The 18,616-nt window shown below is 37.7% G+C and overlaps 1 protein-coding gene across 1 annotated transcript in view; it reads left to right on the forward strand.

Moving 5' to 3' along the window:
* SETD3 (SET domain containing 3, actin N3(tau)-histidine methyltransferase) overlaps positions 1-18,616 on the forward strand; it is a 61,815-nt gene that overhangs the window by 26,983 nt on the left and 16,216 nt on the right. The window contains exons 7-8 of the mRNA XM_081313863.1: positions 12,580-12,638; positions 13,390-13,504. Of these exons, the coding sequence (XP_081169989.1) occupies positions 12,580-12,638; positions 13,390-13,504 (174 nt within the window). The remainder of the gene's footprint in view (positions 1-12,579; positions 12,639-13,389; positions 13,505-18,616) is intronic.

The following is an 18,616-nucleotide window of genomic DNA, read 5'->3' on the forward strand; positions in this document are numbered from 1 at the left end:
TAGGATCATGCCACTGGCCAGTCATGCAAGGAATACGTCAGGTGGGATGGGTGCCTGGCTAGAGAGAGGAGATTGTGGTTGCTCAGGTGGCTGTTGCCGCTGCTGCCAGCAGCTTGAGTTTCTCCACTCCGTTTGAGTTGAAAGAAGCGGAGGTGCAGAGTGGATTGCTCTCAATAAGGCCAGTGCACGTGAGAGAGCAGCGCACCTGCGTCTTCTTGAGAGCAATCCTGCTCTGCGCATCTCCTTTTTTCAACTTGGACAGAGCGAAGAAACTCAAGCTGCTGCTGCTGTTTGAGTGGGGAGGATGACAAGGAGAAGACCGGTCAGGATTTATGCCACCGGCTGGTGAGGCAAGGCTGGTGAGGGGAGATTGTGGCCGCTCAGATGGCTGTTGCCGCCACCACCGCCAGAAGCTTGGATGCAGGTGCAAGGGGACTCACCCTGCGATGTCTCCTCACTCGGTTGAAGGCTTTGTTCCTGCCCTCAAACTAAGGCCGGCGCACACGAGCGAGCAGCACACTCGGGCCACAGACGGCATTGCTTCCTGCGCTCAACCGACTCCAATTCCACACTTTGCCTTATATAGGCATGAAAACAAAGCAAACACTTGCCCCCCCAAAAATGGAAGCTTCTGGGGGCCATGATCGCTTTTGCAGAGAATTTGTGTTTGAACTCACGTGATATTACGGCACCCAGGAGCTTTCATTGTTGGCACGAAAAGCATTTCCAAGCTGACTCCTCTTCCTCAAAGGGAAAGAAACTGCGGCACAGAGGAGACAGATTTTGCAAGGTAAGTGAGTCCAGTGTGGCCTTGGGGGCCTGTTCCATCACGGCTCCCCATGGCTTTCCCCACCCTGAGATACCTCATGTGCACTTAACAAGCTGTGTGCGTCTTAATTCTTGAGTTACAAATGGAATGAGCAGCCTCCATTACATTCATAACTCGAGGACTACCTGTATTAGGCTTGTTTAAAACTTAACTTCTGGAGGATTCTTCAGTTTATCTCAGTTTGTATGTATTTATAATTCTTTCCCCATTTTTAAAATGCATATGTGTTGCTGCCATTATCCTTTTATGAGCACAAATTATATATAGCAAAGTGAACGGAACACATATTTTTATTGCATTACATGCAGTTTTTTGTACATTGACATATGAAAAAATAAACACAAGAGGGAGCCATACAGTTTATAGGCATATAGAGTCAATATTCTTTGCTCTTTGAACGCAGAGATTTTGGGTTGTGTCTGAAAAGGAAACCCAGCAGTTTTCTGTTTTAACTTTCTCTCCGCATGGGGATATTTGTGGCCTTATGGAAAGAAAAACTCCTTCCTTATATTATCATATAATTGTGCACTTTAGTATATAAAAGCAGAGTTACAGCTTCCCAGCTGTGCCTATTTTCTGCCAGAATGAAAAAAAGAATGCAACAAAATATTGAATAATAGAAGCTCTTCTTTCATATTTTTAATAACATATTTCCAGATTTATTTTCTAATCCTAAGAATAACATCATAGAAAATGACATACTGTAGTAAATTAAAGTGCCAGTGTTGTTTGAATTGCTGCAAAGGAGGAGAAGAGGAGGAGCAAAAATGTCAAAATGAAAAAAAAGCTTATGGAACATTACATTCATCAGTGTATAAATGATGAGAATGAAAACTTTCAAGTGTCAGATTGAAGAAAGGAATGAAAAGATAACAGTTCAACAAAAGAGCAAACATAGAAGAAGGCAGAACTAAATATGATACCTAAGTTATAAATGTTCCATATAAAAATACAGTAATAGAATGATAGAATACTGGATTGGGAGAAGAGAATAGAATATAGGTAGTCCACGGCGTATGAACCTTTGTTTATGACCATTTGAAGTCAAGACAGCACTGGAAATGTGCCTTATAGCTTACTGGCTACTGCTGTATCCTTGTAGTCGTGTAATCGGGATTCAGGTGCTTTGCAACCTGCATGTATTTATGTTGGTTGCAGCATCCCGATGTCAGGTGCAGATAATCAGGAATAGAAGTTGAGTTCAAAGCACTAAAAGTTTATTACATGCTACCTATACACAAGAATCTGATCATCTAATGATCAAGCCAAATTGGTGCTAGATAAGGGTCAGTGGAATTTATCGGGGGGAAAGGGTTGGACTTGGGTCTTTTGTGGGAGTGCAATGACTCCAAACAGATGACATATTTGACCCCACCCTTGGGTTCAGCCTGCTTATCTCCTACACCTGGATCATGTGAGTGCCATTTGCAATCTTTCCAACAGACCTCTGACATGCAAAGTCAATGGATGAAGTTGGATTTGCTTAATGACTTCAGGAAAAGAGATTGCATAATTGGGTGTGACTTCCTTAATGTTTGCCTTGCATAGCAGTTATTTTATTTATTTATTTTATTAGATTTATATACCGCCCCTCTCCAAGGACTCGGGGCGGTGTACAGGGCAATTAAAACGCTAAAAACACACAAGGTATAAAAATTAAAATAAGATTAAATCAATAGCCCTAAGTAATAAATACATTCTAAAATTTAAAATTTTTAAAATTTAAACTCTAAAATCCAATCCCTCAGTCCAGGCCGGCCTGTTCAAACAACCAAGTCTTCAGGTCGCGGCGAAACGAGCAAAGGTCGGGAGCCATCCGGAGCTCAACTGGAAGCTGATTCCAGAGGGCAGGCGCGCCCACAGAGAATGCTCTCCCCCGGGAGCCGCCAGTCGACATTCCCTGACCGACGGCACCCTGAGGAGGCCCTCTCTGTGGGAGCGCACAGGGCGATGGGAAGTTAACACCGGCAAGAGGTGCTCCCGTAAATAACCCGGTCTAGTCACAATTCTGATTATAAGTCGCAAACTACCTGTATGAGGAACAGCTGAAAAGTCATAGCATATTTTATCTTGAAGAAAAGACGATTAATACTGATAAGAGTTGTTTTACATTGTTCTAGAGCAGGGGTGTCAAACTCAATTTCATTGAGGGCCACATCAGCATTGCGGTTGCCCTCAGGGGGCTGGGTGGGTGTGGCCTGGGTGGGTGTGGCTAAAGTGCGTATGGCCTACTGGGTGGGCATGGCCAGCTCTACATCGTTCGCATCAAGGGTGCCTATGGGGGCCTGGGCAGGAGTGGGACAGATCTGAGGGTCTCTGGCAGGAGGAGGGTCTCTGGGCCAGGGCCAAGGCAGTGGGGGCCTTTCCCTCACTTTCCAGGATGGCTTCACGGGCCGCATGAAACCACTTCGTGGGCCAGATCTGGCCCCTGGGCCTCGTGTGTTGACATGTCTGTTCTAGAGAGCACAATTAGAACTGAAAGGTAGAATTTTCAGTGAAGGAAAATTTGTTTAAGTATGACTAAAACTTCCTAATGGTTACAGCTAGGTGACCCCCGCCCAGGAAAGGGAGGTAGGCAATGAGCACTGGATCCCCCATGGGGGAAGCTTGCTCCATCCTTCCTTTCCTTTTGGGTGCTGTTTCTGAAAAGGGGGACCCAATTGGAGCAGGAGGACCCATCCCCACCATTCCTGCTGGGATCCTGTGGCTTCCCGGGGAGCCTGGCTCAGGGCTGGGGGGGGAGGAAGCTGGGTGCTGTAGGAGCCCCAGAGCTGGAGGGAAGAAGGGCCTCCTGGAAGGATCAGCGCATGTTGGGGTTCCTCTCCTTGGGGCAGGAGGTCCTGGGAGCCCGGATCCCGCCACGGCCCAGTGCTGGGCTTCCCCTCAAGTATCCTGCAGGCTACTTTGCAGAGGGGGCTGCGGTGGGGTCCCCAGATGGGCAAGGCAGGAATTGGGTCTGGGCTGGTCTTCTGTAAGACCCCAGGGTGTCTCTTCCTGATTCTGCTCAGCTCCAGGTCTTTGCTCCGAAGGGAGCCTGGCTGAGTGGCTTTTGGGGGGGGGTCTTCCAAGGGGGCCTGGCTGTGCTGTTCACTGGTCAGAGCTGGAGGGTCGACCCCCCCCTGGCCCCGCTGAGGGGGTCCACAGAGCCCAGCCGTGTCCAGGGATGGAGCTCATGACTCAAACAGAAGGAGAAAAGAGCTTTGGGTTCTGCTTCCTCCCCCCGCAGAGAATTTGGATTGTGGCAGATGTGAACTGGCCTTGGGAGCGATGGATGCTGAGAGAGGTAAAACCCCCCAAGTTATCCCGGAGGTTTTCTTGGAAACCCAGGGTGGAGGGGAGAGTAGAAAGAGAGAGAGAGAGAAGATGAATATATATGGTTGTCCTTACTGGACTTTTAGTAAAGAATATTTAATGAGATATTTTGATTTTTTTTTAAATTAAGAGATGAGGTATGGGGATAATTATGCTGTATTTAAAGATGGCAGTTAAGCTACTAAAATTGTTTTTACCTGTTGGGATGACGGAGAAAGGTTTTTTTTCCCCTCTTTCTCCTGTCCTTTTCTCCCCTCCCCCCTGCAATTTTTTTCTTTTCTATTTTTCTATTTGTAGTTTATATAGGTTGCACTGGCTTTTTATTTCATAAATACGAGGAGAACTCAAATAGTCATTGAAAGTAATATTTGAAAGTAACCTTCGACCCAGCGTCTTCTTTTTGGAGTTCAAAATGCTTTTGTTGCATGCAGAAATAAAAATTTGTTTTCTTTATAGCAGTTCATTGTTTTCATAAATGCAACACATTATAGTGTTTTTGTACATAGCATAAAGGTAAAAAGCAGTATATGTGGTGTTATCTTCATTTTAGATATCAAAAGGGTTTTGTGGCTACCAGTGTTCTCTTTTCTGTGGGAAACGGGTCCAAGTGGCTCTTTGAGTGTTTTAAGGTTGCCGACCCCTGGTTTAGGACCTTCTTTTGTTTTATTTGACTGTTAGGAAGTTTTATTTTACATATTTAAACTTGCAAGTGATGTCTTAAGTTTACTGCTTTCTATGAAAGTGGCAGGAGTAAGTTGATAGTTGTAGGGTACAGATGTAGTCAATTGTTGGCATAGTCAGAGAGTCTTGGGGAGCTTGGAATTTTAAGCACAACGTTAAATGAAAAGTCAGATGAGTGAATTCAGCTGAAATCTCTGGTTCTCTGATTTTGCTCCTTCAGTTGCAGATAAAATGCCAAGGGAACCCACATGTGTTCGGCAGTGAATTTTCTCCATGCTAAAAACTTTGAATCTATTTTGTTAAGTCTTTTATTGGATTCTGTATTTCATGGTGCATTCCCAACCTCATCTGTTAAGTCCCTTTTCTGTATGAGTAGGAAAGTTCATTGGGTTGAGTAAGAATTTTCCATTTTGAAAATTATAAAACTTGTCATTTGGGAAACCATTATTTTCTGTATTTTGGACCCTGTTTGCCAACATAACTACTTTTAATTTATTTTTGATGCTCTTAATGACTTACAATTCCATTAAAATCATCTCCCTGAATACTTTGACTGAAAACTCTATGCTTCAAAGCTATATATGCCAATATTAGATGAAATTGTTTTTGCACATTTTTAAACCACACAGGAGAGAAATATTACGTTGACTACAAAACATTAAGGTCTATTGAGACTCTTTTAAAATATGAGGATTTTAACCCCTCTCCTGGCTGCAGATTCCAATGAGCTTTCATTTTTGCAGCTAAAACAGAATAACAGTATATATTTCTCAGATTAAGTTGCATTCCAGAAAGCAACTCTGTCCACTGAGATGTAATCTGTATTTCAAGATTCCGTGCCGCAATAGTTAATCATGCTATTCCACAGATATACAGAGGGTATTGTTGGGATTTAATATTTTTCTCCTTGATGCAACAGCAGTTATGAATGTTCAATAAAAATAAAGCACAGTAGAAAGATAAATCTGGAGTGAAATAATGAAAGATGCATATTTTGAACATTATTAAACTGCTTAAGGGAATTATCTTTTTTAGAAATTAGTTATTTAACTAAATTAGAAATAAGTTGTCTTCTACACTTTGGGCCTAAATAGCATGATGATAGTCTGATGATAAGTATAAGTTCCACTCTATTTCACTCTCCTTACCTGGAGTACTCTCAGTGATTTATTTATTTATTGAATTTATATACCGCCCTTTCCCGAAGACACTGCTTTGTCTTAGCAGTGGTAAACAGTTTCAAAATTCTAGCCTATCCATGACAATTCACAGATGGCTGTCATGACAAAAAGCATGTAAATTATTGAGCAACATTCTCTAATAATTTCACTTGGTTTTAAAATACGCTTGGGTGAAAAGTTTACTGAGCATGCAAATAGAAAAACCAGAGGAATGAATCAAAGTACTGGTGTTTATGGTGTCTCGAATTTCCTGCCTAGTTGGAAAATTGAGAATGATTCTGTACTGAAGTAAACTGCAGTTAGTTTGAAGAGTCATAAAGTAATGTTGGGAATTATCGTGATGTCTATTGGATAATAAGCAGCCCTATCAGGAAATTCATAGCATTTTGCTGAAATATTGCCCCTATAAAACTGAATCAGCTATCTTTAGTTGTACGTCATTCAAGAAGTAAAGAAACATTGGTGTATGTGGTACCTCTGCTTTGCGAGCTGCTTTGCTCTGAGACATGAATTTTAAAAAGATAGAATCCTAAATGTGACAAATTATTTTTTTAAAATTGGAAAGAATATTACCGGTAATTCTTTTCACTTTACCAGACAAAGCTTCCATATAGGCAGTTAATCTTGGTTTAGTAAATTGCATGATATATATTAGTGTAACATGTATATAATCTAGTAATGCAAAAATGCCCAGTCCCAATTCTGCAATGCCATTATCTATGGCAAAAATATATTAGTTTTCTGATTTCCCACAGTTTTTTAAACTGTTAGGATTTTTTTTTTCTATTTCTGTTTTCTCCCTTTCTTAGAGACACATTGGTAAAATATAGCAAACACTCCTCTATTCTGCATTCGCTAGAGCACAGGTCTGCAACCCGCGGCTCCGGAGCTGCATGCGGCTCTTTCAGCCGTCTCCTGTGGCTCCCGGTCCTCTGCCATGTGCAGTCCAAAAAAAAAGTGGGACTAAAAAAGTTCAACCAATCAATTCAAATATGCAGGGTAGGTGCATACCTCACCTTGGCTCCACTCTTCAGTCAAACCCTGTTCTGCGCATGTGCGCATGTACGCACATGCACACACATTTTTTGCGGCTCCCATTTTTTCCTTTTGTGAAGGAACCGGTTCCGAGTGGCTCTTTCACTGTTTCAGGTTGCTGACCCCTGGGCTAGAGCATTGCTAGAATATTGAGTTTAGTTTTGAGTCCTACATTTTAGAAGCTGATACGCTGTGTTCAGAGATCAGCCAAGAAGATTAGGGGTCTGGGGAAAAATGTAAACGAGGAAGAATAAGGAGCATTGTAGATACTGTAGAAGAAAAAAACCTACAGATAATAGTTGTCTTCCAGCATGTGAAAGACAGTATTATATAGAAGCTGAGGAAGAATTACTCAGTTTTCCAAAATACAAACATAAACCCAGTAAGTTTAAATTACAAGGAAGTAGATTTTCTTTGGACATGAGGAAGAATTTTCTAATGCTAAGAGCTATTCGACAGGTTGTCTCAGGACTTTGTAGATTTTCTTCTGCAGGAAATAAACAGCAGGCTAGATGGTTTTGGAGCATTATAATAACAGATCTTGCATTGAGTAGAGAATTTCATTTCCTAAGTCCCATCTGAATATTTTTCTGTGATTTTTGCCTCGCTTTTTTGTGTGTTTTGTGTCACACAGATATACAACATGCACTAAGATCAATTTCCCATTAATAGCAGAAAAGTTGGGTTTTGCTCTTTAATTATAATTTGAATAGGGTATTAAGCATATAGGTGAGCCTATTTTCCAAGCAAATTAACAAAAATGGAATATCCATTTTGAAACTATCACTTTTGAGAACAGTCATACACTATATATACAAATAGAGAAAAAGCTTTTTGGAACTCTGTGTGGATTTCTGAATAAATGCGTATCAGAGAATCTTGGTTCACAATTTTTATTATCATATGAGATTTAAATAGCTTGTTTCCAAACCAGTTTTATTTATAAATAGCCATTTAAGTAGTTTTTCTGTTACTCTAGTCTATAACATGTATAATAATAAGTATGCACTTATTAGCTAAACAATTGCCATAATATTTTTATTTGCACATTTTAAAAATACAGCATAATTTTATCATATATTTAGAGTTGTCTGAAATGAAGTGGGCATATTATTTCTTAAACTAAGACTATGCAAACTTAATCTGACTTTTGCAATTTATCAACAGGTTGCTTCATTTGAATAAGTGTCTATCTCCTTTTGATCAACCTGAAAAATTTGCATGCTGTGCAGCAGCCATATTCTATACTTTATTAAATATCTGTCAATTATAAATATCAAGGTTTTACATTAATGTCAAGATAGTACATCAAAAATTCATGGAATATGTGACTTTTTCCAAGGGTATTTAATACTTAATGCATTTGTGTCATTTTTCTTTCTAGATATATTGACAGATTTTATTAAGAGTTTATTAGGGAGATTTCATTTTTACATAGGGACTGTGAAGTGAAACTGCATGCTAAATCAATTTTTTAAATCAGAGCATTTTTCTCTTGGTCATTTTAGCTAAGATATGCTAACACATGTTAAAAATACTGCATTCTCAAGAATATAAAATAAATTTATTTCCACTATTACTTAAAATGCAAATATTTGGCTATGAGACAGTATGATTTTGTATTAGGAGTACTTAATTTTGTTGTGATTATACAAAGACAATAAAGATATTCTATTCTATTTTATTTCCTGAAATGTATTAAGGAGAAAGATTGATTGCTTAGAAATGTGCAAGTGTCTCTCTGGAGATTCTCAGAAAAAATGCAGAAGGTTTTAAAAATGATTGTATTAATCTATGGAATTTTGTTTCCTCTATATTTAATATGCAGTATACTATTTAATAATTAAACATCAGTTGTCTTAAAATCTGATATTGGGCATTTGCACTTTTGTTGATACCATTTTGGAATTACACTGTTGTAAGTGAACAAATATAAATCTTACAAATTATAGTTTATATTTCTCACTTATTTTGAATTTCTTTATTCAAAATAATCTTATTAGACATACCTTTGCCCCAAAAGTAATTTCAAATTGTATTCAAAATAAGCTTTGCATTCTGATCTGGATGACCACTCTTGTTCTCCATTTACAATAGAATCAAGTATTTAAGTATGAAATCATCTGATATTGCTGGATTTCATTACTGCTAGGAATAAAGATGATTAGTTTGCTTCTTTCTCCTAGGAAGCTATAAAAGAAATATAAAAAGAACTATATAAGAAAATTCTTGGTGTAATCTATAGATCATAGAGTTTAGTTTTTCATATCTACAAGTATGGCTTGACTGGACAGCATCCTGCAATTGTTCAAGGACAGTTACATCATTGGTAGCTAACTATAGCATACATCTCTGGCCTACTGTGGCACCCAGTAAAATATTGGGTGCTGTATTGTCCCATTCACTATTCTTCATGTTCAACAGTCCTCTCACCATGCTACTGGTTGAGATGAGCAATTGCACATTATTCCAGTACTCTATGTGAGCTAGTAACCTGGGACAAATATATTTTGAACACCAGGCACAGCTTGTCCTTTTTTTTTCTTTGTTGGATTTTGAATAACTCCAAAGCTTATACTGGTTCAATGTGAATTTGGGGACGTTTTGTTCTATGGATGGTGTTTTAACTATCTGTTCCTTTAATATCATATAGTTTGATTTGGGATATTATCAACAGGAAAGAACAAAATTCTGAGCAAGTGCGGAGCCCTTAGTGCTCTCTGAGTTTGATAATTGGATAATGAAACATCTGCAAGCAAACAACCAAACTCAGCACCAAGGATTCCACAGTTCAACCCTGAGCTAGATATATGCTCTTATATTGGAATACTGAGCAAATATAATTTGAACTTTGATACCTTGATTATATTAAATAAAGTATATGTGCATATTTCAGTGCGTGATAGTGCTTTATATCTTGGATTCAGAATACCTTAGGAAATGGCCACTTGAATAAAAAGAACGTTATTTTCATTTCTAGACCTTAATGGAGGCTTTGTTGCATGTCCCCTGTGCAGTTCTTGAACATCTGCTAGTGTACAGTTTTATTGCCTACTCTATGGAATGAATTTTCCAAAAATATAATTTGCTTTTTTTCATAGTAAAGTTGGTCTAGTCTATTGTAAACAACCTGGGAAGAATGAGCCCTCCAGATGTTTTGAACTAAAATCCCTTAGTTGATCAGAAGTAAAATTTTAATATGAGGATTTTTACCTATTATGGAATAATTAAATATAAGTAATATTTAAATGTCTTTTTTCATTTTCTGTTACTTGTTATGGCTTTTTTTTAATTAGAAAAGAGTTTTATAAATATTCTGTTATAGAGATGCATGTGCTACTTCTCTTTTAAAGGTCAGTGCTTTTATATTCTATATAGTAAAATTATCTGATTAGTCACTATTGCTGAAAATTTTCCTAGGAGAAAATTGTCCTTTTGCATTTTTTTAAGTCAAGTTTCTGATCCTGTCTTACATGCATTCTGTCAGTAGATGGAGATAGAGCCATGTTAGTCATCTGTCTTTCAGATTAAATGTTGATATAATTGTTTACAGGAAGAATCTTTTCAGCTAAAAGTTATAAAAAGTAAATGTAACTGTCAGTTTGTCTGTGTTGTAAATTTCAAAATAAATAAATATGTTTGCTATTTTTAAAAGGTTAATGCTGTCTTTCCAGGTTTGTGATTTTTTCCCCGATAAAACATCTTTTTAAATAGCATCTTAAGATATTTCCTGTCATTATGATTTTAACTAAGTTCTGATTATAGTTGTGTATATGCTATGTGATTTTTATTGTTAACATGATGGTGTGTTTGTTCATTAAATTTATATCTCTCATTCAGAAGTTCAAGACAGCATATATAATAATCCATTCTCCCTCTAATCTACCTCTGTATAGTGGTAATAGCAATAATGTCAACATCATTATCTTCTTTTATTTTAGAGATGTCTTATAGTATGTTGGAAGTTTCATTCTAAACAATGGTATATACATCCTATTAAACAAAATATTTAAGGCTTTGACATTAACTAACTGCTTATTAACAGAGCAAAACTGAACCTCTAATTTTATCAAAAATTAATCTTCAGAGTCTGGTTTGAACAAATCCCCAACGTTTTCTTGGTATTATTTTTGGAAGTAGCTTGCCATTTCCTTCTTCCAAGGGCTGAGAGACAGTGATTAGCTCAAGATTATATTGCTGTTTTTCTGCCTAAGGCAGGATTAGACTTCATGGCATCTTGGTTTCTAGCCTTGGTGCCTTTAACCACTACACCTGATCTTAGCAATAATTATCTTAGCAATAATTTTTTTAAATAGCCAACAACTAAAGAAATTAGCAATGAAATGAATACTGATTTAAAAATTAGTTGAGAGACAAGATTTCCAAAGCTAGTCCATCCACAAAGCTAATTTGAAGAGGTTAGAGAGAATGGACACCTGGGACATAACACCCAATTGGCAGCTTTTGTAATATATAATTTACCTAAAATTGTGCACTAAGCACAAGCTTTTGTTTTCTAATTGATTTACGGTTTGAGCCACTTTTACCTCATCCCCTACTGTCCTGCACACAGTGCCAGCAAGTACATTACTGTGAGAGATGATAAATTACCATGCACTTGTGATGCTAATGCATCAAGAATATAAAAAACACGCTGTGTTGAGCTTCTTGCTTTAACATTGTTTCAAAGATACCTCCATGCAAGTCTCATTTCTACCTGTAGAAATAACTGTTTATTAGATAATTTCTGAAGCCTGCTTCTTCAATTGTAATTGAAATATTAAAATGATCTTTTTAACGGATCTTAATACCTCAAGAGAGGAAACATTTTTAAGCATTTGATAAAATTCTATTATTTTTAATATTATATATTTAAACATGTAAGATATGAAAAATCTTTAAGTCAGTTCGTTAAAATCTTTATTTTCTCATCATAATTAAGATTACTTTCTTGTCCCACTGATCTGGTATGTAGTGTGACCAACATCTTAAGTAAGAAAATGAAAATGCCTCGTTAGTTTTGTTTAGTAATAGCTGTAGCACTGTCCTTCACCTATGCATTTAACTATAACTGTTTCAGTGTTTTTCATGTCTGGTCTCTAAAATATATCTATCCTCTGATATTTTTTTTAAATAGGATACAGAACAAGTAAAAGTAGCTTAAAACACATTTACTCTCACACCGTGTGACCAAGTTAAAGAATTAAAACCTTAAGAGCAGAAAACTTTTCATCAGTGATTTGGAGATAGGAGTCTACCTTAAATTCTTGTGTGCCATTGTCTGTGAGTTTGAGTCTTTGAAATATGAAGAAACAGATTTATGGCGGCTGCTGGGCACAACAAATTAAGTTGACAGTGATGTATGAGAGCATAATAGCATGATGATCCCTCTGTAGCAGGGCTGGACGCCTCCTGCTTCATTTGGCTCTTGTTAGGATCTGTTAGGCAGCTAAATAATGAAATTCTGCTGACTGATTTTTGTGGGTTTTTTGTTTTGCTTTTTTCCCTGTTCACCTCTCTTCTGAATCTTTTATTTCTCAGACCCATCCTAATGCCAGCAAACTGCCATTAAAGGATTCTTTCACTTACGATGATTACAGGTTTGTTTCCCTTTTATATAAAAACTAAGTTGTTAAGCTTTTAGATTTCTTTCCTACCCCCAATAATCAAGTTATTAATCATGAATCCCTGGTCCCATCTTAATATTAGCATTAAAAATCACAGAGTATAATTATTGCATCCATCTGTATTTAATCTTCAAAGTTTGTTAGCTAACCAATTAACATTAATTTGTGGTTTCTTCTAAAATACATTATGTTATGTTCCTCTCTAAAATCTCTTAAATCATTTTTGTTGCAATTGCTGAAAAATGGTTAAAATAAGTGAGACTTCTTTGAAAGAAACTGTAAATAATTGATAATACTGTAAGTAAAGTTAATTCACAGAGGTCTTTCTACACCTCTCATATCCTAAAAATAATTTCTAATTTTCTAGTTCCTTCTTTGTAATCTTATAACATACTGAAGAATCTGTTTTATATACTGCCGTTTGTTTTTAATTGCTGCCTGTTTTTCTAGATTTTCAAAACATTCTGCAGTAGTTTGAGTTTAATAAACCCATAATGCAGTGGTGGGATTCAGATACGTTAACAATGGTTTCTCTGTGTGGATGCTGCTTCCGGACATCCATTCTGGGCCTGGGCAACAAAAAATTAGCTACTGGTTGTGCTGAAGTGGTCTGAACTGGCTGAATCCCACCACTGCCATAATGGCAGATATATAAAATATCTAAATAGTTTTAAATGTATTAAAACAAAAAGTTACCTCCACTATCTTCTTTTTGGCTTGTTAGGTGGGCAGTTTCCTCAGTGATGGCTCGACAAAACCAGATTCCTGCTGAGGATGGCTCTAGGGTTACATTAGCTCTAATACCTTTATGGGACATGTGTAATCACACCAATGGACTGGTAAGGACTTTTTCACATGAGAGAATAAATGCCATTTCTTTATTCAGCATCTTTTTTCTGGATAGATATTTTGTTTCATACCAGTCAAATTAAACATAAACTTATGTTAATATCTTATTTGATTTGGAGATCTTTGAAATATGAATACATTCCCGTGAAAGTTTATTATTAAAAATAAATATTAAATACAATATATTTGAGAGATGTGTATTAATGAGAACAGTCTTGTATGTGTTGTACAGTGAGGGAACGCAGTAGTGATGATCTTAAAATAATTAAAAATAACTTTACATTGCTGAATCCTTTGTTTTATTGTTGTTAAAAATTAGTTCATCATTTGACTGAAACTAGTTTTAAAAGGCCTGAAATTGAAACCTTTCAAAATGTGGAGGGCGAAGGAATGTCTTATCTTTGTTTACCTCTTCTATAGAAAGTTAAAAGAAAACTTGAAATTCTTCTGAAACTTTTTTCTTGCTTTTTTCTAAGTTTTTTTGCATTTATTATTCTAGTACAGTTGTCCTATATATCTCCATTTTTACATTTCCCTTTTCTATACTTTCACCCCTTTCCATCTTAGCCTAGTAATATTTTATCTTAGTGCATTTCTGTGCCTTTTGCCTCTTAATGAAAATTTAATGCCAGTTTAAAAGTTTCTTTATAGATAACTTTTCCATTTTGATCCTCTTTTATACAATTTTCTTATATTCTATTTAAAAGGGATATGAGATTCCCCCCCCCAATTGTTTCCTTTTTACTTTTCTTCAAAGCAACAGGAAGGAAACTGACTCTCTTTGGGCCAGGTTATAGAGGATGGTTTGTTAGCTTTCCCCTTGTTCTAGTTAAAGAACTGATTATCCATGAATCTGCTATAGTTCCCCTATGTTGCCTCTTTGATTAAAAACTCAAGGTTCTGTCTTTTCTTTTATCTTAAGTGGTAATTATGGGTGCTATAGGAATAAATAACAATTTTGCTTAAGATGTGGAAAATGTGATATTAAAAAGTCATAGAATATGCTAAATGATTATTTTTGTTGAAGAACTGTGATACTCTTAATTCCACAGTAAAAAATAGCGCTGTTTGTTTTGATGCATAAAGTTCTGCTGCTGCAAGAAAGGTCAAATGAATGTTTCATTTTATCTACCAGAAGAATTCCACATATTATCAGCAGTAGCTGTGTAGACAAGACAGTGTTCAGCTTTGCTTTTTATATTTTGAGATGCCCGTTAACATATGTTATTCTGTACAAAAATATGCTATCTCAAACTATGCGGATTGTTTGCAGTGTGACCATTGTTTAACCTGTTTCATATCACAAGTACAAAAATAAAATACCTTAAAAGAATGGAGAAGTCAACTAGTTTTGCTGAATGAGATGACAATAAACTGTATGAAACAAAATTTCAATAGCGTGCCTTTTCCGTGACTGCCTCTATCTTGTGGAACACCCTTTCACTGAAAATTTAACAGACTAACTAGCCTTTTGGAAGTCCATTAAGATCTGATTTTTTACTGAGGGGCATCCCAAGGGGATGGTTACAGTGCACTAGTTTTGTTTAAATGCTTCAGGTTTTTCCTGTTTTATGGTTGTTTTATTTACTGGCTTTATTTTTATTGTGAACAGCCCAAAGTTGCTTAAGATGGGCAACCATATGAATATTTTAAACAAACAAACAAAAAATAAAAATAAATAAGCAAGCTCAGAATGGATGGTCAGTTCTTCATCTAAGATTTGACTGATTAATGGCCCCACTAGATAGCAGAATTCATGGAGGGGACATGGAGGGTGCCCATCTTAATTGATCTAGTGGGACAGACAAACATTCTTATTTTCACAAATAACCAAGTCCTGTGCCATGTAGGGCTTCAAAGATAATAACCAATAACCACCAACTACCAACTTGAATTGCACCCAGGAGAAAACCGGAAATCAGTGCAGCTCACACAATAAAGGTATAAAATGGGCAAACCTATGGGCACTCAGTACTGTGTGTGCCACTGCATTCTGGGCCAGTTGTAACTTTCAAGCAGTCTTCAAGAGCAGTCCCATGTAAAGCACATTGTAATAATTAAGATATTAGTAACCATGAGCATAGCTTGCTGGTCCAGGTAAGGACGCAATAGATGAACAGGACAAATTTGTGCAAAGGCCCTCCTAGCTGTGGCTGCCGCCTAATCAAGCAAGAGTCATGAGTCCAGGAGGACCTTCTATTGTGTATCAATTAAGTCCATCCAGCAACAAAAATGACAAGTGATCAAACTGGGACTGGGAATTCAGACCCACTCCATCTTGCCAGGGTTGAGCTGAAGTTGGTTCATCCCCATTCATCCCCTTACAGCCTCAAGGCACTCAGACAACACTACAATAGCATCATCTGCCTGACCCATTGTAAAGAGATCTAAGTGGGTATTACCAACATATGCTGTGCCATTGGATGATCTCACAAAACATTTTTTTATAGATAGAGATGAGAGGGGAGAGACCTGAGCCCAGAAGTATTCCACGCTGCAAGGACCTAGGGCTCAACCTCTCTTCACCCACCCCCTCCAGCTGGAACCAGCCACTAAAAGAAGGAGATCCATTGCAAAACAGTAGTTTGGAGTTCCAACCCCTGGAGCCAGTCCAGAAGGATACCATGGTCAATGGTATTGAAAATATCCTGAAGAGAGAGGACAGTTGCAACACCCCCATCCCAGGCCCTCCAAAATGACCAGTGCTGTTTCAGTGCTAATCCCCAGCCTGAACCCAACAGAAAGGGTCCAAATAAATCACTTCATCCAGGGCCCTCTAAAGCTGCATGCCAACCACCCTCTCAGTAACCTTCCCCCCAAAAAGAAATAGAGACTGGACAAAAGTTAACTAACAGGGCTGGATCCAATAATTATTTTCATACTGCTTATTCCATTAACAATTCAGAAGATTACAGAGTCCACAGGGATGGGCAACCAATAAATTTAAATAATTAAAAGAGCAAAATTACATTTAAAAGAAACCTTAAAACATTGTCAAAATATATTTAAACTTGTGTTAAATAAAGTTTAACTTTTAAACTTTATTTACCATTATAAACACCTTGAATTGGACTCAGACAGTCCAATTTAGCTGGCAGCTAAAGAAATTCTTTCAACATGATAGTTATATGGAACATTTAAAAGGTACCACTTACCTCCTGTGTTGCCACATTCAGGATGAGTTGCAGTTTGTGGAATATTTTCAATGACCGCCTCACAAAAAGCACATTATAGTAATTACAATAATTTATTTTTGACTTGCCAGCACATGTCACTAAAGCATCTCTCTGAGTAGAGGAACTAAAGCTGATAAAAGCCTCTTTTGCCACTGATGTTGCCTATTCCCTAAAAGAGAGTACACTCCCAACCAGAACAATAATCTAGTCTTAATCCTGAAGTCCAGCCCCAGACAACTCTGTTTTGTTCACATTGAGTTTGCTTGTTCTGACACAAGTAGTCAAATACAAGCTGGAGATATTTAGAGACTCTGGAAATAGCCTAGTGTGAAATCATAAGAAACAAATACATCCAAATACCATAAAAATGCAATGACAGCTAGCTTTAAACCTACAAATGATCCTTCCTAGAAGTTCCTTATAAAACACAGGAAACAAGTTAGAACATATAAAGAACCCAGAAGATAAATAATTTCGAGGCATTCAAGCAGAAGTTCGGCTATGTCTTTAATAATAGCAATAGCATTAGCACTTAGACTTATACTCTGCCCCACAGTGTGTTAAAGCACTCTCTGTATGGTTCGCAATGTCACCATATTGCCCCCAACAATCTGATTCTCATTTTACCGACCTTGAAAGGATGGAAGGCTGAGCCAGTTAGGATTGAACTCCTGGCTATGTGCAGATTTAACCTGCAATATTGCATTCTAATTCTTGCACCACCACAGCTCCCCAATCCAAATTAGATTAGTCCTTCATTCTATTATGACATCACAGATGCTATCTTTTTCATTAGAGGGCAACCTGAATTTAGTAGTAATAGTATCACAGCGTGATAATTCTGTGGCCCAAAAGGGAAGTATTGGGAGTTTTATATTTACATAGATTCTGCTTCCCTTCACAAATCTCTTTTCTTTTTATCACATCTTGTGCGTCAAGGCACAGAAATAGGGGCACCAGTTGTCCTGGAGAAATACAAGGTACATGAACGCAGACTAGAAGTGAAAGCCAATTTGATGTAATGGTTAAGACGCTGAGTGAGAAACCAAACATTCTAGACATGCCTTGGGCATAAAGCCAGCTTGGATGACTTTGGGCCAGTCCCCCTATTTCTAAGACCTAGAAAAAAGGCAATGGCAAACCATTCCCCCCTGCCAGTGTTGCCATGGAAACTTCCTGGATTTATCCATGTAGTTGCTAAGAGTCAACACTACTTCAAAGGCACAAAAACAGTCTTCCTATAAACCATAAAATGATGGTGCAAACAAAGACATCTAAAAGTACAAAAGCAACCAACAAAAAATGAGAATTTAAAAGAGTGAAGCTCTTTAATTTGAATCTTATTTATAGAATTAAATGCCTGAGCTGTCACCATTGCCCTAATAAATGTAGCTTAGTTACCCACAGCCCATATGAATTCAGGCAGGTTGCATTTGGTTGGCTGTTACCCCACTGCCATTCATCAATCCTACTAGCTCTCATCTACAGGACAAATAAGCCACCCTGCCAACTATCCCAAAGATCATCCAGACCCTGACAAAAAGGAGAGGGCTTACTACTGCTCCTTCCACCTAACCTATATTGCCACTCACTAAAGGCCTAGGGCACGGGTCGGCAATCCATGGCTCTGGAGCCTCATGTGGCTCAGACTTCTGCTGAGGCTCCTAGTCCTCTGCCATTTGCACTCCCACAAAAAAAGTGGGAGTTCAATCAATTCCAACTTCTCATGAAAAAAAAGATCTCGCAAAGTTGGAACTGATTGATTGAACTTCTTTTGTTTGTGAAACTGCCCACAAACTCCTTTTGTTTGCGGGACTGCTCACAAGCTTTTGTTTGTGGGACTGCCACAGACTTCTTTTCTTCTTGGGACTGCATGTAGTGGCGGTGGAGGAAGAGACGGAGGACTGCTGGAAAGAAGGTGCATGG

The sequence above is a fragment of the Vipera berus genome, assembly GCF_964194415.1.
Source record: "Vipera berus genome assembly, chromosome: 1".
Classification (NCBI taxonomy): domain Eukaryota; kingdom Metazoa; phylum Chordata; class Lepidosauria; order Squamata; family Viperidae; genus Vipera; species Vipera berus.